Source organism: Octodon degus, unplaced genomic scaffold (assembly GCF_000260255.1).
Source record: "Octodon degus isolate 3935 unplaced genomic scaffold, OctDeg1.0 scaffold00112, whole genome shotgun sequence".
Lineage (NCBI taxonomy): Eukaryota > Metazoa > Chordata > Mammalia > Rodentia > Octodontidae > Octodon > Octodon degus.
The window spans coordinates 8337996-8359953 of record NW_004524688.1 but is presented as its reverse complement, the minus strand read 5'-3'; the positions used below and the strand labels follow the sequence as shown (position 1 = coordinate 8359953).

The window sequence follows — 21958 nt, the reverse complement described above, 5'->3', positions numbered from 1 at the left end:
GTATGATTAAAAGACCCTCATGTAGGAATTGTACTCCAGTCAGTGGGGTACTGAGGATACATGTTAGTTATTTGCCCTGTTTGTTAAGACACTTTGTATTGCTGTTTTCTAGTGCAGTAATTGACTGCCTAGCTGCAGGATCCGCTGCTTACACTGCCACATTAGTTTCAGTTTTCATCAAGTATCATCATTACTTTGCAAGAGTACAGACACACATGTGTTTTAATGATGGAAAGAATTAAGGCCACACTGTTAAATTCCAGTACTCTATATTGATGGGCTGAAATGGACCCCCTCCAACTTTCCTAAATAGTGGGTTCGTGCTGGCTGTCACTCCAGGGCTCTGCATCCCTGGGTCCCTCATCATCTCAAGAGAAGCCTGACCACTAAGGTGGGCAGGCCCACTCCCTTCTTCCTTAGCACACTGTCCCCAGCACCCCACTTCCCACAGTTTACATGTTAGGAGAGGGGCCACGTCTATTTGCTTCTTTACCTTTTCTCTAACACAGTAGATGCTCAGTAGAGAATGGTCTTGCTCATTTGTGTGGACATCTAGGGCAAGACGAAGGGTTTGTGGCACAGTCCCAGCTGGGTGGGAGCAGCCGAGAGCTCACATGGCTGCTGTCAGGGAGATGGAAGCTCTGAAGCCTGCACCTCTCGGGACTTCACCTATCTCTCTTCCTGCACTCACGAGGCTCCTGGAATCAGGGTGAGAAGGTCATGATGACTTGTCTTTGTTGACAAGTGCAGGAGGTTAGGGGAGGGCCACCTGACTGGGCTGTACTCAGGAGTCCTCACTATACGAGTAGATGTCCTGTGGTATGTGGAAGGGGCTGTTCCTACAGAATGACTTCCTGTCAGAAATCTCCACCTACCACCAAGTATCAAAGGGTTTGCTCTGTTCCTTTTTAGGTCCTGCTCTCTGTAAATCCACCTATGGGGCGGGTCATGTTATTAAGTGCCACAGGCACTGCCTGCTGGAGTCTGGCACCCAGCTGGCAAATGTCTGAGTGATTTCCAAGTGTTGGGTTTGGGGAGTACAGAGGTGGCACTCGCCCTCACTGAGTTCATGTTGCAGAGGAAGGCAAGCCCCACAAAATCTGTAAACAAAATAATTGTGAGCTGTAGAATTATCATGATGCAAATCAGATGGGACTGGGAAGAGTTACTGGGTTCTGATTTACCCTGTGGCTGGAGGAAGGTGTCCGCTGTGTTGAGAGGAAGTAGCCAGAGTAATACCCAAGGAAGATGTGTCCAAGAAAGGACACTGCACAATTCTGAGATGATGAGGGACAGAGCAGCTGAGCAGCATGCTTGGGACATGGGCAAGCTATGTGGTGACAGGTCAGCAAGGCTGAGCAGTATGTAAGCATTGTCCACACGCACCCAGCAGCCACTGAGCCCACAGTGGAGTAGCACATGGCCGTGACAGGAACGATGTGTGGATGAGGCTGTGACATAGAAACCTGGACAACAGGTTACTCAGTGAAAAGCCAGACCCAAAAAGTTACAAATTATATGACTCTGCTTACGTGAACTGTGTGTGCCAGCCAGATCCTGAGACAGAAGACAGATGGGCAGTTGCCAGAGAAAGGGCCTGGGGTGCGAGTGGGTTTGGGGTGTCCCTTTCGGGTGATGAAAATGCTTTTGGAATGATATCAAGGTGATGGTTGTACAGCGTTGTGAACGGAACTAAATGCCACTTTGAAACCATACTACGTTGTGTGCTTAAAAGTAGTTTCTATTGGGCAAATTCTATCACAGTTTAGGAAGATACATCAGTAGGTCTGACTTGGCTGGTTAAGTGGAAGGCACTCAGTGGAGTGGGAGGCAGTTGTGTAGGGTTATGTATAGTACCAGGGAACTGACCCGTTTTACCTGCTCCTGTGGAAGGAGCCGCTTCCCCTCCTCCCCTGGTCTATTCCCTGGACTGGTGCTGCCAGAGGTGAATAGGGGACAGTGTCCACCCCAGGGAGCCACACCTGGCTGCGCCAGAGCAACTTAGCGATGACTGAGCGGGCGTAGCTCTTCCTGTGAATGACACCCTGGTCCTTAATTGGCACCCGTTGCCCCCACCCCACCTCAGCACCCACCCTGTGGTCCTTTCTTGCAGGTCTGATGTTTGCTCTTACGGAGACTTTTTACCTCTCCACAGGTGCCAACCTCATGATTTCAAGGCAAAGCCAGAAGCCTTCCCCAGCCCCCAAATTTTCTCTCACATTTGTTAGTAGTACATCTTAGTTTTGCAGATTAATGAGTTGCATTCTGGCAGATTTGTACATGCAGATAACACACAACACTTTTTTCATTTCTCCCCCAATACCCTTCTTGCCCCTCCTTGCCTCTCATCTTCACATTTGGGGTACAATGTGTATAGTGAATTTTGATCATGGTACCTGCCCTAAGCACCGTCTTCTCCCCCCTTCTCCCCTTCTTTCTCTTGTCTAATAATAGTTTGCCATGACTTTATTATTTTTTTAGATCTAAGCCCCACATTTTATGGATAACTGAAGTGTTTCCTATAATAACTCTATGGCTGACCCATCTTGTGTCAGTGCCCCTTTATTGGTAAAGGCCACCAGGTTACTGGGGTGTTACCAGCTGTCCCCAGTCGACCCCCAACCTTGGATGTTTCACCAGCCTGTCCAAGAGACCACAAGCCTTTTTAATTGCTCCTGACAGCATGCAGCTGCAGTCCTATGGCGCACTATCCCTTGATCCTGAGAATATGATGGGAATTGAGGTACAGTTCTTACCCTCCCTAAGCTCATGGTCTTTTGGGGATTAGGAGCTTCCTTAGCTCTGTTTCTGTGACTCTCTGTATTTATGGAGAAATTGTGTTTTCTCTAGGACTGAGAAATTAACCTTTAGTATACTCTGCTTGCTTTCTCCTTGACTTGGAACTTTGGTGTTTCTTTGCACTTTCTAGAACCATCCAGAACTTTCTATGCATGAGGTGCTGTGAGATATGCTTTCTCACCATGAGGCACAAACTGTTAATTGTCCTTCTGGAGATGTAAAAGGCAGAGGTCTAGGGACTGAGGCAGCCTGTCCACATGGATGTCACAGTTGATGCACAGCAGAGCTCTTAGTCTAGCTGAACAGCTAGCTACCTCTGACCTCTGATCTCTGACTTGAGTGCAGAACTTGGGTCTCTGTGCCGCAGTGGTGTTAACCTTATTGCCCGACTCAGCGGGAAGAAGGATTTGGGGATGAGCCAGCTCTGTGACTTTGGAAACCAGCCTCCATCTGTCCAGATGAAACTCCTTAAGGTTCCCCCACTCTCCTAAATCCCACAGAGGTAAACCAAATAGGACAAGGTAAATGGAGAGCCAGATGAAAAGTCTGCAGTTTTAAATAGAGTGATCTGGGGGCTGGGCAGATAGCTCAGCAGTCTAAGCGCCTGCCTGGCAAGCACAAGGACCCAGGTTCGATCCCTAGTACTACATGCCATGCATAGCAAGACTATGTACCAAATAAAAAGATTAAATAAATAAATAGACTGATCTGGGAAGATGTCTCTAGGAAGGAGGCCCTTGAGTACTATCTAGAAGGGAGTAAAAAAAAGAGTGTTCCTTTTTTTTTTTTTGTATTTTAGTGAAGAGTTTCACTATTAGATCAGACTTATAGTGATCCGCCTGTTTCCAGCCTCCTAAGAGCTGAGATTACAGGTGCACACTCCCAGTCTCAATTGCCATCTCAGCAGGCCCTGGGAGTGGGGCTGGCACAGTAGGCCTGGGCATTGAACCCCTGGCCCCTTCACCTGCTTGCAGGTGCTTTAATCTGCTGAGCTATTTGGCCAGCCCGAGTATTCCTGATAGAGGGAACAACAAGTGCAAAGGCCCTGGGTCCACGTGTGCTTGGAGCATCTAGGCTGGCAAGGAGCGGGGCGATGGTTGTAGGTCAGTAAGTATAGATGAAAAGGGTGCCTGGGCCCTGCTGGACCAGCACATTGAAAGGAGTGACCTAAGCAGACACAGGCTCGAACAGGATCGGCCTGCCTGCTGTGTGGAGAAGCGGCAGTAGGCGCTGGAGGAAGAACTTGGGCGCCATTGCAGAGAAGGGGGGGCAGTAACCAGGACCCCACAGCGCTGGTGGTAAGAAGCTGTCAGATCCTAGATGGCTTAACATGGAAGAACTGAGAAGTTATTTAAACCAAAATCATAGTTGTGAAATGTTGACTTTCACTTTTTCTTTTGTCTTTATGAGACAAGGTGTCGCTGTGCAGTTCAGGCTGGCCTTGAGCTCGTGTGTAGCCCAAGCTGGTCTTGAACTCGCAACAGTCCTTTCTGCCTCAGCTGGGATTGCAGGTGTGTACCACCATGCCCAGTGAAATGTTAATTTTAGATGGTGCTGCTGGAATTACTTAGACATTTCCCATAACGAATTCTGAGGGCCAAGATGGGTGCCAGAAATTATCTTCACCTTTAGCACTGTTCTGAGGGTAGAATTCAGAAGAATTGGGCTGGGCCAGTGAGATAGCTCAGTGGACTAAGCGCCTGCTTAGGCAAGCTCAGGGACTGGGGTTTGATCCCCTGTACCACATGCCACACCGGCCCCATGCTCAGGCGCACTGAGCTGGCCACTGAGACTGGGCGTGGTGACACATGCCTGTAATTCCAGGGCTGGGGAGGCTGGAAACAGGAGGATCACTACAAGTCTGAGCTGCTTAGTGAGACCCTGTAACAACCAAATACATTAAAAAAATAATAATAACTGGGCTGACTGTCCACAGAGGAGAGAGTATCCCCCACTGGGCCTGGAGTCTTCTCCCAGGCTTTCATCTGCGGAACACTGAACCCAAGCCTGCAGTGGCCCTGCTTCTGTGAGCAGAGCCCAGACCAACGTGCCAAACCTGCTTGTCAGCTGCTCCCAGCCCAGCCCAGCCCAGCCCAAGACAGTGCCACAGTCACTGCTGCTGAGAGCAAGAGGAAGACCTGTGTGGAGCGTGTCCTGTGTGAAGATGGCAGGGGAACGGTGGACAGGTCAGCCCGGGCCCTGAGCTGTCCTGGGGTGAGAGAGGCTGGCTGCTTCCCCCCTGGGACCGGGGTGGTGCTGGTTTGTGGGAAGGAGAAGGAAACAGCTTGTCCCTTGTGCCTGCTTACATCCTCAGGCTGCTGAGTGGTGCTTTAGGACAGCACGGCTGTGTTTTGCCGCTTACCTCCTTGCTCCCTGCAGGTGAAGGAGGGGAGGCAGGATCCTCAGGTGAATGAAAGTGAGGGAGACAGCTGCCCTTGGGCGACAGAAGGGTGTAGCTGGGCAGTCCTGGCGTGGTGGTCACGGCTGGCACCCCTCCCTTCTGTGTGACATGTTCACGGGTCATTAGTTTTCCTGATCTTTTCCTAACTCCGCCTTCCTCTGGAGTCCAGTGTGGAGGGCTTGTGTGTATGCATGCGTGTGCTTGTGCTTGTTCTCACCTGCTTCCCAGGTGAGAATGGACTAGATGGCTGCTGTTTCTTACTGCACCAACCTATGCCCTGGCCCTGGCATGGTTTGAGGATTGCAGAAGCTTGGAGCAGGCAGTGGTGGGAGTTTGGGGAGCACAGAGAACTTCTGACCTTTCAAGTCCACTTTGGGGTTCAGCCCAAGAGCAGTGGGTGAAGCCTTGCAGGGAGTCCTGCAGCCCTCTGGGCAGGTGGGGACAGCAGTCAGCTACCAGACCACACACACACACTGGCTGTGGCCAGCAGTGCTGGGGCTCAGGGTCTTCTGGGAGGCCAGGGGTCTGAAGCTCCTAATGATTCAGCTGCAGCTTGGGGTGCCGCCTTTAGTATCCCATCTGGCCAGTGTATGATTTGCTGAGAACAAAAATGAATATTCTGTGAGCTCAGATTTTGAGTCCTTGGCTCTTTGCCACCGACTTAATCACAAGGCTGTCAGCCCTAGTCAAAGGTCACAGTGTATTTTCCATCTGCTTCTGAAGGGCAAGCTTTGGCTCAGTGTTACAAGAGATTCAGCAGCAAATCGAAAGGAACATAATGGTTTTACAAAGATACCCACCACCTTATAAGTAGGCAGTCAACCCTGCCCCAAGTGTGGGTCTGTGTCACCTTCCTGTCCCAGGCCCTACCAAGTCTTGTCCCTTTCCCCTCCCTGTGGCTTTTCCAGGCCTCTCCTCACCCAGCTAGCTCTTGCCCACTGTTCTCTCCCACCCTTCCCTTGTGCGCATGCAAGGATGACCTTCCTAAGGGGCAGAGGAAAGCGAGGAATGACACATGTCTACTCTGTCACCTGCCAGTCTTCCCCACGGTGACCTGTCACTCAAGTGCAGTCACGTTAGAAAGAGAAGGACACCAGTAATAATTACACCAGGATGAGAGCAGAAACAGGAGCCTTCTCAAGCCACCTGGGACTCTGAGAGTCTTCCCCTTGGCAGGTCCTTTGTGCCAAGCTGCAGCCTCCGCTTCTAGGGTAAAGCCCATTTCCTTCTCTGTCTGACCACTGAAGTACCTTTACGGTTTGCTGAGATGATGACTTTATGGCTTATTGCTCATTCTAAAAAGTTTGAGCAATACCAAAAAAAAGGAAGGGAGGAATAGCTTTTCTAGAATTTTACCATCGGAAGTAGCACGTATCGATACTGGTGAACAGGATTCTGGAATCTCTCTCCTGTCTCTGTCTCTTGTCTCTGTCTCTGTGTTTCTCTGTTGCCCTTCCTTGCTGTCTCTGTCTGTCTCTCTCTCTCTCTCTCTCTCTCTCTCTCTCTCTCTCTCTCTCTCTCTGTTTTGTCTTTTTGAGACAGGATCTCACTATGCAGTTCGGGCTGGGCTTGAGCTCACTTTGTAGCCCAGGCTGGTCTCGAACTTGCAACAGTCCTCCTGCTGCAGCCTCCCAAGTGCTGGGATTACAGATGTGTGCTACCATGTTCAGCGCTTGCACTCTCTTTCTCTCTCTCTCTCCCCCCACACCCCTGGCACCTCCCTCTCTGTCATACACACACGTACATATATATACACAGGATGGATTGATTGATGGATGGGAGATAGGATGGGTTTGTTCATAGACTGAGCAACTGCTAGACACAGATAAACTGACATTTTATAAAATAGAGGTTTGTGTTCTTTACTATTTAACTAAATTTTAAATTTAAACTATTAAAAGTGATAGCTGTGGGCCAGGGAGATAGCTCAGTACAATAAACACTTGGCTGGCAAGCCCAGGGTCCTGAGTTCAACCCCCGGTACCACAAAAAAAAAAAAAAAAGTGACAGCTGGGTGTGGTTGGTACCCACCTGTAATCCCAGCACTGAAGAGGCTGAGGCAGGAGGATTGCTGTGAGTTTGAGGTCAGCCTGGGATACATAGCAAAAAACAAGCAAACAAAAATAAAAACGACAGAAATTGCTAAATGCACTATGGATGTTTCTCACCTACAAGAACTATCAGTTTATCAAAACCTCCACAAAGACTTAGGCAAGAGACATTAAAAACCTTTTGGAGTGGCAACATGTATGCAGCTGACACGCCTCCCTTGGGATAGGGACCCCTCCCGTGGTCCTGTCCACCTCGAAGAACTCTGGGTCCTGTACAGTGTTTTACTGTGTCAAGGTGGAGAATCTTTGCTGGAGGCCTGGAATTTCTGCAGGAATCAAGTCCTGAGGCTATTGTTGGGTGGAGTGCAGGAAGGGTGGGCTGCCCAGTGCCAGGCCACCTGCTAGAGCAAGGCCCTCTGCTTCCCTGTGCCGAGGGCCCCTGTGAAAGGTGCAGGGCAGGGGGATACTCCCATCTCCCCATTCTTTCCCCAGCCCTCTCCCTCCCTCCCTCTGTCCCTGGGGGCCCATCCTGCTCTGTCACTCCCCTGGCCTTCGGCCCTTCTTCCTATCAAAGATTGTGGCAAGAAGTGTTTTTTGTGTGTGCTTGTATGGCTTTATTTTTATTTATTTATTATTTTATCACTTTGGTGCAGGGTCTCACTACACAGCTTGGACTCATAATGATCCTCCTGTTTTCAGCCTCCCCAGAGCTGGGATCACAGGTGTACATCACCACGCCTGGTCTTTGTGGCCGGCTCAGTGTGCCGAGGGCCAGGGCCAGGGTGGCATGTGGTGCTGGGGATTGAACCCAGTTCCTGTGCTTGCCTAAGCAGGCACTTAAGTCTGCTGAGCTATCTTGCCAGTCCTTATTTTTATGTTTTTTAAGACAGGGTCTATGTAATCCAGGCTGGCCTCCAACCCCTGGTGATCCTCCTGCCTCAGCCTCTTGAGTGCTGGGATTATAGGTGTATGCTACCACACGCAGCTAATTATTTCTTTAATGTTTAAAAATTATTCCTTTAAAAAAGTGTTTCTTCATTACCAAGGATTAAATCCAGGGAGCACTGACTAAGCTACATCCCTAACCCTTTTTGTTTTATTTTGAGTCAAAATTGCCCAGGCTAGGTTCAAACTTGCAGCCTCTGAGTAGCTAGGATTATAGGAATGCCCTAGCACACCCACCTTTTAAATTATTTTTATTTATTTATTTTGGTACCCAGGATCAAACTACCTTGTGCTTGCCAGGCAGGCACTTAAGCCACTAACTTATCTCCCTGGCCCCCCACCTTTAATTTTTTTTAAAAAATTTTCTCTGTTCGTTTTGCCAAGAACTGGGCAGAGAGGGAGTTTCTGTCTCCTTCTGTACCCTCATCACGTACACTGATTCTGTGCTTTGAATTTGACAAAGGCAGCCACTAGTGCTGCTGTCATCATCAGAGAATGCACCAGGGGAACCTCCACTGCCTCTGAAGCAGCCAGGCACATTCCTGGGAGGTCACAGGGAGGAACAAAGATTCTAGAATGAGGAAGCAAGGGGGCAGGCAGGAGGAGGCGGGCAGGAGGAGGTGGGCAGGCAACTCTCGGCCCTGGTCAGCACCTCCAGGGCAGCAGATAGGAGCTGGCAAGAAAGAAACTCAGCTTGAGCTGAGGCTCAGGACAGTTGGCTGCCTGGCTATAGTAGAGGATGGGCTCAGGAAGGGAAAGGAAGAAAAAGGAGCTGGCTTCCTATACACTACAGGCAGCCAGTGCCTGCCTAAGCATGGTCCAGGCAACCACCCAAGTCCTTTGCATAGAGCTACATCCCAGTCCTTGATTTGTTTGTTTGGTTTTTTAAAACTTTGAGACAGAGCTTCACTAAGTTGCTAAATGGCCTAAGGTGGGCCCAAACTTGGAATCCTCTTACCTCTGTCTCCCAGAGTACTTTTTTTTTAAAAAAAATAACTTTATTGACTATAATTCACATGCTTTATAATTCAGCCATTTCAAATGTACAAGTCTATGTGTTTAGGGTGTTCACAGACATGTGCAAATGGTAACACAGTCAATTTCAGAACAGTTTCATGACCTCCAAGGAAATCTTCCCATGGTCTTCAGCTACCACCCTGGTGGATGTTGGGGTCTTAGAGACGCCCGGGCAATCGAGACAGGGCCAGCTTCCGGTGCGTACCTAGAGTTCTGTGCTTGATTAGCTGCTCTGCTGTCATTGCCTAGAGACTCAGGATACTTTATTAAACAAGTGCACTGTGTTTTTATTTCTCTCTGGGCTCTGCAGATTGCATAGCAAATGCCAAATTGAGCAGAACGTTGCTTTGATTTGGGGGTCAGACCTGACCATGGAGCAGAGTGAGAGCGTTCCACTGAAGCACCCGTACTCTCACATCTTCGCAGACAGATGGCATTCCGGGCCTTGGCCCATTTCCCAGCCCCTTTCCCATACGTGCGCTGTGTGTTTCCTACCACAGTAAGTTGTTGCAAGTTGGGAGGCTTCTAACTGCATGTTTGTTCAGAGTTCTGGGGGCCAGCAGCGCTATGCTCTCTGGGGAAGTCCTAGGAGAGAGACCGTCTCTCGCCTGTGGTGCTGACTGTGTGCAGCAGGCTTTGGTGCGTGTGAGCATCAGCCCACACACACTGTGGCTCTCTCTTGAGTCTGTGTCTCTCTTCCTCCTTTGGGAAGCATCACTGGATAGATCTGAGAAGGTCCCCTGCAAGAGAAGGTGGAGATCTCAACATGGCCCAGGCGGGTTTTTGGCTTCTCAGCACAGAAAGGCCAATGTGTTAGAAGTCAGCTTGAAGGCCAAAGGAGAGCACAGTACTGACAGAAAGGGGGCAACTTGCTGTGTCAACGAAGCAGATGGGGCCTGGTTGATGATGATCCCAGTTCTGCTTTTGCAAGGTGGCTCTGGGAAGTGTCCTTATTGCTTAGTCCACAGTCTCTGCTAGGTGTTTTTTCTGCAAGGGGCAGACTCAGCCCTGTGGAGGCTCTGCTGGGACCCAGGTGAACTCAGGTTTAGGCCATTGGCCAGAGATTCTCTGGGATTCACTGTTCGTTGAATGTTCCTGTAAATTTTCCCAAGTGAGGTCCCTTTCACAGGTCTGGAGGTAGGAAATTCAATACATCTTTTGGTGTTGGGGCTCCAGCACCCTAACTCAGATGCATTGACTCAGTGCCCTTGGAGGAGACTAGGAATGAGCTGCTGGGGAGCAGTGTCTGAACTGCCTCAGCCCCTTCCCTAGCCTCCACCTGCCTTTCTAGTGGTTCTTCCTTCTGTATGAAGAGACTCAGAGGAACAATGGCCCTTGGTTCTTTGAGTCATGACCATGTCCTTCTTGGTGTGCAGGGTTCAAAGCTCAGACTCAGTCTAGAAATCTGCTTCAGCTGCAGGGAGTGCCCACAGCAGCAGAGGTCTCCTCTCCAGTGATTTCTGGCATAGGAGTTTATGTTTTGTTTTTCTTTCTTTTTTTGGTGGTGGTGCTAGGGGTTGAACTCAGGGCCTCACATATGCCAGGCCAGTCTGTATTACTGAGCTGTACAGTGTGCTTTGATCATTCCCCATTTTGTTTTTTTCTTTGCCACCTTCATTAGCCTTTGGGGCCTGAACTTTGAGTTTTACAGCTGGTCATGTGGTTTGCAGTAGTTGTCAGGTCTTCTTGGAAATGGTTTGGCTTCCAGCCCTTCTTGTCCAGCGCTGTCCCCCTAGCAGCCTGTGGGAAAAGGAGCCAGCAGCACACTGGCCTGGGAATACTGGCGCTCAGGCACACTGGAGCCAAGCCCTCTGCCAGGCATTCCTGAAGAGGTGAATGGGAATCTCTTCCGGTGAGCTCTTGCTGCAGCCCCAGCTTCTGGGATGGACTGGAGCTGCTTGTGGAGACAGGACTCTCCAACTATCTCGCTCTGTTGTTTGGATTCCGAGGATTGATTTGCTCCTCTTTCCAAATGTTTTTAATGTACAGACCTCTTCAAGCGGTGTCGAACTCTGTCTAGGCCAGCCTGTCACTCCAGACCAAAGCAATCAACCACAGGAATGCATGAGCTAATAAATGCCCCCACTTGTGCCCAGAGATGCTAAGGATATCCGCACAGCGCTGTGTGTGGCAGAGGAAAGCTAGAAACAGCCCTAATGCCCTTCCCCAGGGACATGGCTACCCTGGCAGTGGTTCCTTCAGGTTAGAAAGGAACATGAGTGAATGGAACTGTAGGTGTCAGTTTGATAAAACTTGGGGTTGGCTGTGGTTCATTGCATGCACTTGCCTGGCATGCCATGGCCCCCAGTTCCATCCTTGGCCCCCCAAAAGAAGGAAAAAGATAAACCTTCCAAACACGTAACATCACGTATTTGTGTAAAGTGAGAATTAGTGGTAAAAGTACTGCTTATATATGTTACTGTATAGGTAAAGTATTGTGCAAAATTATTGCTGATATGTGCCTTTTCTTGTCACATCCATACGTAGGAAGTGATGTTTAAAATAGCAGTTACCTGTGGATAGAAGGAGAGGGAACAGGACGGAGGAGGACAGTCAGGTGCCAGCTGTGTCTTCCAAGGAAATCTGAAGGGTAGAGTGTAGTCGGTGGGCTCTGTATGGTAGGGACTTGTCACACCACCGACAGGACATTTTTACATGCCTGAAACAGTCCCAGTTTAAGAGTCTTACAATATTTATGTGGATTAATGGGCTATGGACCTTGGCGCCCCCTACCAGGGGAACACAGCTGTGGACATGGCTCACCTACAAAGCTAGGATGCCCCGGGCAGAAAGCAGAGCAGGTGACCCCTGAACCCAGTCCCAATGCGAGGTCTCAGATCCTTGACCAGCCTCAATGTCAACTACAGGGCCGCCTCCCGGGGCTTGCTTGCTATGCTTTGTCCCAACAGAGCTGGGCCTGTGAAAGCAGCTGTGGGGCCTGCTGTGCTCCCCTGCCCAGCAGGGGACTGTCCACTGCTCTCTGCTCTGCTTCTCTGCCTTTTTAACCCAGAGCACCCACCACCTACTGTCAGGGCCTTTACTGCCGTGTTGTCTCTCTTTTTAGTTTTACATCCTTCTTGTAGTGGTTTTTCTTTTTTTACAAATGTCATCCTCCCAACACCTTCCTGACACCTCTGCCCTGGACTGCTGTGGGCAACAACCACATGCTGGGTACCTTTGAACAATAGGCATTCATTCTCTGGCATTTCTGGGGGCCAAAGTCCAGGATCAAAGTGCCCGCAGGGGTCCAGGAAGGAGTCTTCCCTGGCGCTCGCTGGCACATCCTGGGCCTATGTTCTTGGCTCTAGTGATTCTCTCCCCTCTCTGTCTCCCTTGTCACTTGAGATTTTTCTCTCTCTGTCCCTTCTCTTCTTAGGGGGACACCAGTCCTTGACGTTCAAGCTCTCTGTAATCTATAGTGAGCTCCTTATAACTACTCACATCTACAGAGTCTCTCGCTCTCTCTCTTTTTTTTTTTTTTACAGAGTCTCTTTACAGCCCAGGTCACATTCGCAAGTTCTGGATGGACGTGCATTTGTGGGGTACTCAATCTGACTTACCATGCCTATAGTGTTATGAAGGGTTATCCTAAAAAGACATTCCCCTGAAAGCTGCAAGTGGGGGGCTCCATACTCTCTTCCATCCCCCAAATCCGAAGCTGAGCCCTTTTTATTCTGAGAATTTTATTTAAGGAAAATCTATGAGTGTTTCAAAACTGTAGCATGAGCCTTATGGGGGTTCAGCATGCACCCATTCTTGCCTGTGCTCCTGATCCCTGCATTGTACTCCCCCCTGTGTCTTAGGGACCTTCATGCCCTTCACTCAGCCACCTTCACCCACCTGATCCTTTCCTCTCCCCTCTGTCCACACCTTGTGGGGTTCATGCTCCAGAGAAGCCAACAATTTGCTTCCAGTATTCATGAATGAATGTAAAAACAGTATTTCCAGAACTCAGTGCTACCTGTATTACTTTAGATTAACTTTTCCAAAATATTTACTTGCTTTTTTTTTTTTTTTTTTTTTTTTTGGAAAAGCTTCAACTGACCCAGAGAGGTAAGACTTTGTGACTTTGCTCCAGTCAGGTTAAACAGATGGTGGTTTAGGGCCTGATCTGATGCAGACACGGAAACTAGAAATAGCAAAATATGTAGAAGCTGTTCTAAAATGATAGAAGAGAGGGACCTGTAGAAGGAGAAGAGGCTCCTGCCAGCTTGCTGACTGCCCTGCCAACCACGACAAAGCTAGCCTCTCTACACCAGCTGTTTAAAAGCTCTGTGGTGGACACGAACCTTGCCTTGGGCTGCCTGGAGGCCCTCTCCTGCCTCACGGCTAGTGTCAGATCTGGGCAGGTGCCCTCGCCCCAGCAGGTGCTCGATGATGTCACAGCCACCACAAGAAAGGACAATAGCTTCTGACCAGAAAAGGCCCACCAGCCCCTCACAAAGTGCTATTCTATCCATGCTATAATTCATAAGTACTTGCTACACTGATAAAAGCAATGTGTGTGTAACACACACACACACGCACACACACACACACGCACGCACACACCAATCCATAATGTGTCTCTTGACCTTGCTCCTCACCTGACTGCCACCTGACCCCTTCCTGGCAATACCCACTACTAGCAGACATGGATACCACTTCTGACTGCTGCACCTAGTATCCAAATGCTCAGGTACATTCTCCTCCTTCTCCTCCACCTCCTCCTCCTCCTCCTCCTCTTCTTTTTTTCTTCTTCTTTTTTCTTTTTTGGTACTAGGGTTTGAACTCAGGACCTTGTACTTGCCAGGCAGGTGCTTATGCCACTGAGTTATCTCTCCACCTCAGGTTTATTTTTTATTTTTATTTTTTTTCTTCAGTACTGGTAATCAAATTTGGGACCTTATGTATATAAGGCAGGTGCTTATACTGCTGAGCTATCTCCTCAGCCCTCAGGTTTATTTTTGACCTTTTTTAAAAATTTATTTGTGTGTGTGTGTGCGTGTGTGTGGCCAGCTCAGCCACCAGGGGGCGGCGCTGGCTGGCATGTGGTGCTGGGGGATTGAACTGTGGTCCCTGTGCTTTGCTAAGCTTGTTCTAAGTAGGTGCTTTAGACCACTGAGCCATCTCACCAGCCCCATATTTTTGACCTTTTAAAATCATTTATTTATTTGTTTATTTATTTGATTCAGGGTCTCACTATGCAGCTTAGATTCATAATGACCCACCTGTCTAAGCCTCCCCAGTGCTGGGATTACAGGCATGTGCTACTACACCCAGTTCCGGGCCTGCATAGCCAGTAATCAAACCTGGGTCCTTGTGCTTGCCAGACAGGCTCTTAGACCACTGAGCTATCTCCCCAGCCCCCCGTTCTTATTTTTTCCATGTTTTGCAGTACTGGGATGAAACCCAGGGCTTCACACAAGCTGACTTAGTGGAGCGGTTGGTTTAGTGGAGGGACCAGTCCAGGCTCATTTAGGCCAAGGCAGGCACGTCGTGGCGGAAGTGCTTGCTGGAGCAAAGCCACTGCCTTGTGGCACCCAGGAAGCAGCACACGGAACAGCTCAGTAGTACACCCTCAGGAACTCTTTCAGATGGCTTTTCCTTAATGGCCTTCCAGTGAAATACTGATAGGATAAACATGTATATATCTGTTTCTATACATCTGTGCCTTGAAGACAAAACTTTGCCCCGAGGCTGTTGTCACTCCCTTGGGCGTCTCCTTGAATATTCTCTTGAATGTAGACGTTCTGGACCCTTCAGAAAATTGGTATGTCTTGGGAGTGTGGGAGACTTTTTTTGGTGCTAGGGATCAAACCCAGGGCCTCAGGCATGCCAGGCAAGTGCTCCTGTTCTCATTGTTAACATCAAGCTCCTTGGATCAGTTAGGTCCCTGACCAGGACCAGCAGAAAGGCAAACCCAGTCTGCTAACACCAGGTGGATGGTGTCACTGTGCCACGGGGAGGGGACTAGGCCTGACACCTGACCCAAGGATGCTTGTGTGCTTCACTGGTCGTGACACCAGCACCAGGGTGGAAGCAGAGAGGCTGCTCTGGGGATGTCCACTGTGCCCTCAGAGTTGTTCCCTTCCCTTCCAGAAAATTGCGAAAGCGGATTTGAATGGAAATCCAGCCCGCCGAGGCCATTCCTTTGGTTCCTCACAGTCTGCTACCAGAGCCCGCCCTGCACTAGCCATGGCGGAACTGTGCCGCACAGACTCCACGCTGACGGCCCTGGATGAGGACGCGCTGTGGGAGATGATGGAAAGCCACCGCTACAGGATCGTGCGGAGCATCCACCCCAGCCGCCTCACCCCTTACCTACGCCAGGCCAAGGTTCTGGGCCAGCTGGATGAAGAGGAGATCCTGCACAGCCCCCGCTTTACCAACAGCGCCATGAGAGTTGGTGAGTCCCAGCCAGCCGCCCCGGCTCTCGCTGCACAGTACTTCACCACGAAGGGGACACTGCCTTAGTCTCCTATGGCCACCCCAACAAATGACTACAGTGTGGTCTTTAAAACAACAGCACTGGAACTGCAGCATAGGCTGGTGGCAGGGCTTTCTTCCTGTGCAGGGTCTTGGGTTCCATGGCCAGCATCATGTGGGGAGAAGCCACATGGCAATATGTTCTCTCAGTTTCCAATGACGGAAGTCTCTGGCTGTGGCACTGGCATAGCTACACTCACTGCCAAGGGCTACGGGAGTGTCCTTCCTGTTCCTTCCAGCCCTGGGCACTCGAGGTATTCCTTGGCCGGTGACCACACTGCTATAGTCTCTACCTCCGTCGTCACATGGGTTTCATCTCTCTGTCATTTCTTCTTCCATCACTTAAGGACACTTGGCACTAGATTTAGGGCCCACCTGGATAGCCACGACAATCTTGTCTTGAGATCTTTAGGCGTTTCCTTATTTCCAATTTTATTTCACTAACAACAGCACCCACATCATACAGACACAGAGCATACAGCAAAGAGGTTCTTAGAGAAAAGCTCTCAGCACAGGGAAGGAATAAGGCACGGAAAGTGAAGGCAAAGGAGGCTGCACGATCACATCAAGGAGTTGGGGCTTTACCTGCAGAGCAGAGGGGAGATTCAAGCTACAGAGCAGCAGACCTGTGCATCTGTCCTGCCTCATTCCTGGGCCCTGCCCCAGTCTCCTCCACAGTACTCATCCTCTCCTCTCCCCAAAGAGTACTGCTCCTTAGTCACAGAGCTGGCCAGGTCTCCATTCAAAATGTTTCAGGTTCCCAAAGCAGGAGTTGTCTGTGTGCCTTCACTCTTTCAGCTATCCGGTATAACTGAGCTAAGAGACCACATCATCTCTTGCTCTGAGCCTCTCCTTCCTTCCTTCCTTGTAGGAAAATATATGGAGAAAAGGAATGGAGAATAGGAATATCTCCTGATAGACAAGAAGGGTCCCAATGGGTTGTTGCCTGAGACCTTTAACTTAATTATATCCATTTTCCAAAGAAATTCACATCTTTGGTAGGGAGTGGGGGAGGGGTGCTGTTCAGGCCACTGCAGAAGCCTTGGAGTCAGTTTCCATGCTCTTTCAGGCTGCTTTTATTCTTCCAGATCTGGGGGTGCTCATGGCGAGCGTAGACTACACAGGAAGTGGTAGCTCTCAACGTTATAATGAGTGCGTGTTGAGCCATGAACCTCCCGTGTGGGAGAGATTCATCCAGGCTTGCTTCTAGCTGAGCAGGTGGGATTTGGACCCAGGGTCTTGGATCCACCCAGCTCTCTGGGGCCTCATGGGCTGCTGTTTGCTATTTCCTCGTGGCACTGGTCACTCTCAGTATGGTGTTGGGACCATGTATCTGTCCATGTCTTTATCCTGAGTTGCTCATGATAGCGGTCCAGTAAATGTGAACTTGGTCTCCTAGAGCTGACTGAATCACTTGATGGACTTTACAAGAGCGGAGAGGGCCCAGCCTGCCCAGGAATCCTACTTTCTTTCACCCTCATTCCCAGATGCATCTCTACTCCCGACCTTCCCCATGGGAAGCCAGCCTAGCCCTAGTGTGCTCTGCAGCCTTGCTGGCTCATGGGTGGTGCTCCCCTCTCTCCTAAGGGCACCTGCTGGACTTGCTGAAGACTCGAGGGAAGAATGGGGCCATTGCCTTCCTGGAGAGCCTGAAGTTCCACAACCCCGATATCTACACCTTGGTCACTGGACTGCAGCCAGATGTGGACTTCAGCAACTTCAGCGGTGAGCCACTTGGCCTCCGAAAGAGTGGGCAGGGTTGTCCTGGAGTCTGGGGGCCTGCCTTGCCGTTGCTGTCCGGGGTCCTCCTGCCTCCCTCCAGGCAGGGGTACTGGCCTGAGCTGGTACTCCCCCACTCACCTCATAGGGCAAGCAGGAGAAGGAGCCCAGCCCTCAGGTTTTACAGGGTCTTCCTTTACTCTCCCAGTATCACAGGGGCACACAGGGGCTGGTCTGCATTCCAGAGGTGCAGGCCAAGCTTTCCCCTGCTCCAGAGGCAGCTGCCGTCCCAGCATCCCAGCCCCAGGAGCCCGAGCCCCTTCTCACAGGAAAAGGGACTGGAGCCTTCTGCACTTTGGCACCCTCAGCCAAGTGGATGCTCTGCCTGCCTGGGGAAAGATGAGGCCATTTTTGTTAATTGAGTGATTTTAGACTGCGGTGGGGCTGGTGCTGTTGAAGGATGTAGGTAAAGAGCAGCGCTCACAGTGTGCAGAACACTGGGTGACACGTCCTCCCTTTCTCTTTGGCCTTATACTATGTTAGATTGTGGTCACACAGATTCAGATGTTAGTTGTTTCCCTGGGGATGGCATTGATGAGTTAGTTTTAACTATCCATGGTGGTGCACACCTGTAATCCCTGCCATGTGGGAAACTGAGGCAGGAGAATCAAAAATTCAAAGCAAAAACCCCCCAAAAACCCAAAAACCCCCAATAAGCCAGGCATGGTGGTACCCACCTGTAATCTCTGGAGTCTGAGACAGGAGGATCCTTGTGAGTTTGAGACCAGCTGGGGATACAAAGTGAGCTCAAGGCCAGCCTGAACTGCATAGTGAGAACCTGTCTCAGAAAGACAAAAAGAAAAATATTCAGAGCCAGCCTGTATGACTTAGCAAGACTCCAACTGAAAATTCAATAAAAATGGCTGGGCGTGTAGCCCTGTGATAGAGCATTTGCCCATCATGTGTGAGGCCCTGGGTCCATGCAAAAATTAAGTGAAAAAGAATGATTTAGGTTCAGGTGCATCTCAGCCTGTGAGTAGGGGGCTGGCTCTGAAAAGTCAGCTCTCATGGAAGCAGGAGGGGAGCAATCCCGGTGTGCAAGTCACACCATGCTATTAACCAAATTACAAGGTCCAGCTGAGGCTGGAGCCAAATGGGTTAACGCTGCATGGGTCTGAGCATAAGACTCAAAGACACAGTAAGCCAGGGACAGGGGGCAGAGTGGCAGTACCTCAGCCCACCCACAGGTTTCCCCAGCAGGCCTCATGGAGACGTCAAAGCTGACTGCGTGCCTGGCCGGGGCCATTGGCAGCCTGCAGGAGGAGCTGGCCCAAGAGAAATCCCAGAAGGAGCTGCTACTGCGGCAGTGCCAGCGGCTGCAGAAGCGCCTGGGCCTGGCCGAGGCTCACGTGGAGGGCCTGCGCCAGCTGGAGTCTGACCACAGTCGCCTGAAGCACGAGGCCAGCGCCCACTTCCATGAGGTGCTGAAGTTGAAGGACGAGCTGCTGATCCTCTCCCTGCGCTACAGCAACGCGCTGCAGGAGAAGGAACTGGCCACTTCTCGCTGCCGCAGCCTGCAGGAGGAGGTAGTGGGATGCCCGGCACCCGCAGGTGGAAGGCCCAGCCTGACCATGCTCCTCTGCATGTGCTGGTGCAGCTGTGTACCCTCTTCCTTGTCTGACAGCCCCTGTCTCACAGCCATAGACGAGGCCCCTGCCAGAAGTGGACCCCACTTCTCTCCAGGAGGTCACCTGGGTCGCCCTGCATTGCCCCATAGTTGCCCATGACTGCCCACAACCTGGCTAGCCATAGATTCTGGAAATGATCTGGCTAGTCTAAGCTCCATATCCCTAGGCCCACCTGTGAGCCATTGCTACAGCTGTGCAGGGACATAGGGACAGTCCCTCCCTAAGACCCACCTTAGTCCTTCTCAGGCCAGGAGGATAAGGACATCTGCAAATCAGGCCTCGCCCTGGGTTAGGTGTTTCACTTGTTTTCTGCCAGGGTAATAGAACTTCCTATCAGCTTATAAGAGCCTTTAAATATCAAGGATGTACATCCTCATTTTGCCCTGTGCTCTTTGCTTTTAATTATGCTGCTCATGGGGCTGGCAACATAGCTCAGTGGGCTAAAGCACCTGCTTAGTCAAGCTTAGGCAAGCACAGGAACTGTGGTTCGATCCCTGGCACCACATACCATGCCAGCCCCATGCCCCCAGGGCAGGCTGAGCCAGCCACAGAATTAGGGCATAGTGGCGGACACCTGTAATCCCAGCACTGGGGAGGCTGAAAACAGGAGGATCACTAGGAGTCCAAGCTGTGTAGTGAGACCCTGTAACAACCAAATACAATTTTAAAAATGCTGTTTACATTTATCTGTTTATTTACTTATTGTTATGCTAAGGAGTAAAGTCAGGGCCTTACTCTGAGCTACATCCTCAGTCCTTTTTGTCTTTTATTTTGAGACAGGTCCTTGCCAAATCACTAGGTTGCCAAGGCTAGGCTTGAGTTGTGATCTTCCTATCTCAGCCTCTCTGGAAGTAGGACTGCAGGCATGGACCACACCTGGCTCTTTGCTTGCTTTTGAATTTTAAGGATTTTTTTGTTTTGTTTAGGTATATGGTATAGGGTCTCACTATGCAGCTTGGACTTGTAGTGAACCTCCTGTTTTAGGCTCCCCAGTGCTGGGGTACAGTGTGCGCCACCATGCCCAGTCTCGGTGGCCAGCTCAGTGTGCCCAGGGGCGGGGTCAGTGCGGCAGGTGGTGCCAGGGATTGAACCCCAGTTCTTGCGCTTGCCTAAGCAGGCACTTAGTTCACTTAGTCTTGCCAGCCCTTGAATTTTAAGTTTTGTTTATGAATAATCGTAAATTTATTTTTAAAAATTAAAATAATACAAAGAACACTTACATACCCTTACTTTCATGTTTATTTATCCTGTCTCTGTCTCTGCACACAACACACACACACACACACACACACACACACACACACATTTTCCCCAGCATCCCTTGAGTTACATACCTCATGGCACTTTATGCCCAGATTTCAATGTATATTCCCTAAAAATAGAATGTGCTCTTATATAATCACAGCTATCAATGCCATCACTCTGCATTGATTTAATCTTTTCTCCTAATTTACAGTTTGTTTTCCTATTTTATCACTGACCTAAGTCCTGCCCTGGGGCACTCTCTCTCTCTCTTTCTCTCTCTCCAGCCCAGAGTCACATGTTATTGGCCAGGCTGCCTGTTGGGCCTCCTTCAATCTGAAACATTCCATAGCCTTTCCCTGTCTGTTACAAGATGGATGTTTTTGAAGAATACAGCCCTCTACCCATGCTATTGTTTGTGTGAGACAGGACCTCACTGTGTAGTTTAGGCTGGCCTTGAACTCATGGCAATCTTCCTGCCTCAGCCTCCTAAGTGCTGGAATTACAGGTGTGGCCAGCACACCTGATCTGCCTTTGTAACAGACCACTCATTTGGGGTTTGATTGGGTAGAGGTTTTGTGTCTTTGGCCTGGTCCTGCCTCAGGGATGCGGGAAGCCCTTTTGCCCCTGGGGATGTTACTGTAGACTGTCTGCGCAGAGAGCTGCCCATTGCTGTACCACAGAAACCCCTTCCTGCACAAGTCAGCAATGTGAGGGACGTGCTTTAAGACCTGCATGCGTCGGCTGCTCACTGGCTTTTCCCCCAGACCTAACTGGGCTGCTTCTGGCCTGAACCCACCTAGACCCAGGCGGGTGGCCAGTGCTGCCCATGGTACCAGGTCCCCCTGCGCTTGCAGCTGGCCTCAGCTTCAACTGGGGGAAGTGCCTTCCTTCCGCCACTGTGCTACCTGCTGTCGGCACAGACTCAGGATCCTTATCTTCCAGCGGCCTGTGTGTTTCCATCCTTAATGAGGTTATGCTCCGGTGTTCACAGTGGGAGCCCTTGCGCCTGCTCCAGGTCCTGTGACATGCCCCTCTTGTCTTCTGAGCACTGACTTCTCTTCTAGCATCCAAGAAGTTCCAGTGTCCTCTTGTCCCCACCCTGCCCCAGCACCTCAGATCCTTCAGAGAGCAGGATCTGGGTACTTGGCCCTTTCATCAAATAGATCAGGAGACACATGTACAAATACACATGTGTGTTCATACACACACATGCACACAGGCATATGAATGCATACCTGTATGTACATGTGCACATATGTGTATAAATGTACATGTACACATATATGTCCATGTGTAGCCACATATATACGTACATATCAAAGTGCACTGTACACATGCACACATGTAGAAGCAGACAAATCCACATGTACCTACATGAACACATGCACATGTATGCATAACATGCAGTGTGCACCTCAGGAATATAGCTCTTCCACAGTTTGCTCACTTGCTCAGTCCTGCTGAGCGTCTGGAGTAGCTTCACACTTGCGTCACCTGTGTCAGTACCTGTCTAAGCTGGCCAGGTCCTGTCTTCCCCAGCTTCCCCTCTCCTGCTGGTTTGACACTCTCACTCTTGTTCTCACTCGCTATTTTTCTTTTCTTTTTTTTTTTTTTATAAATTTTTT

The 21958-nt window shown here is 50.1% G+C and overlaps 1 protein-coding gene across 3 annotated transcripts in view; it reads left to right on the top strand.

Annotated features, from left to right (window-relative positions):
* Card14 (caspase recruitment domain family member 14) overlaps positions 1-21958 on the top strand; it is a 40690-nt gene that overhangs the window by 1991 nt on the left and 16741 nt on the right. For all 3 annotated transcript variants that reach the window (XM_023699227.1, XM_023699229.1, XM_023699228.1), the window contains exons 2-4: positions 15295-15601; positions 17269-17406; positions 18661-18986. In XM_023699227.1, coding sequence (XP_023554995.1) covers positions 15295-15601; positions 17269-17406; positions 18661-18986 — 771 coding nt within the window. The remainder of the gene's footprint in view (positions 1-15294; positions 15602-17268; positions 17407-18660; positions 18987-21958) is intronic.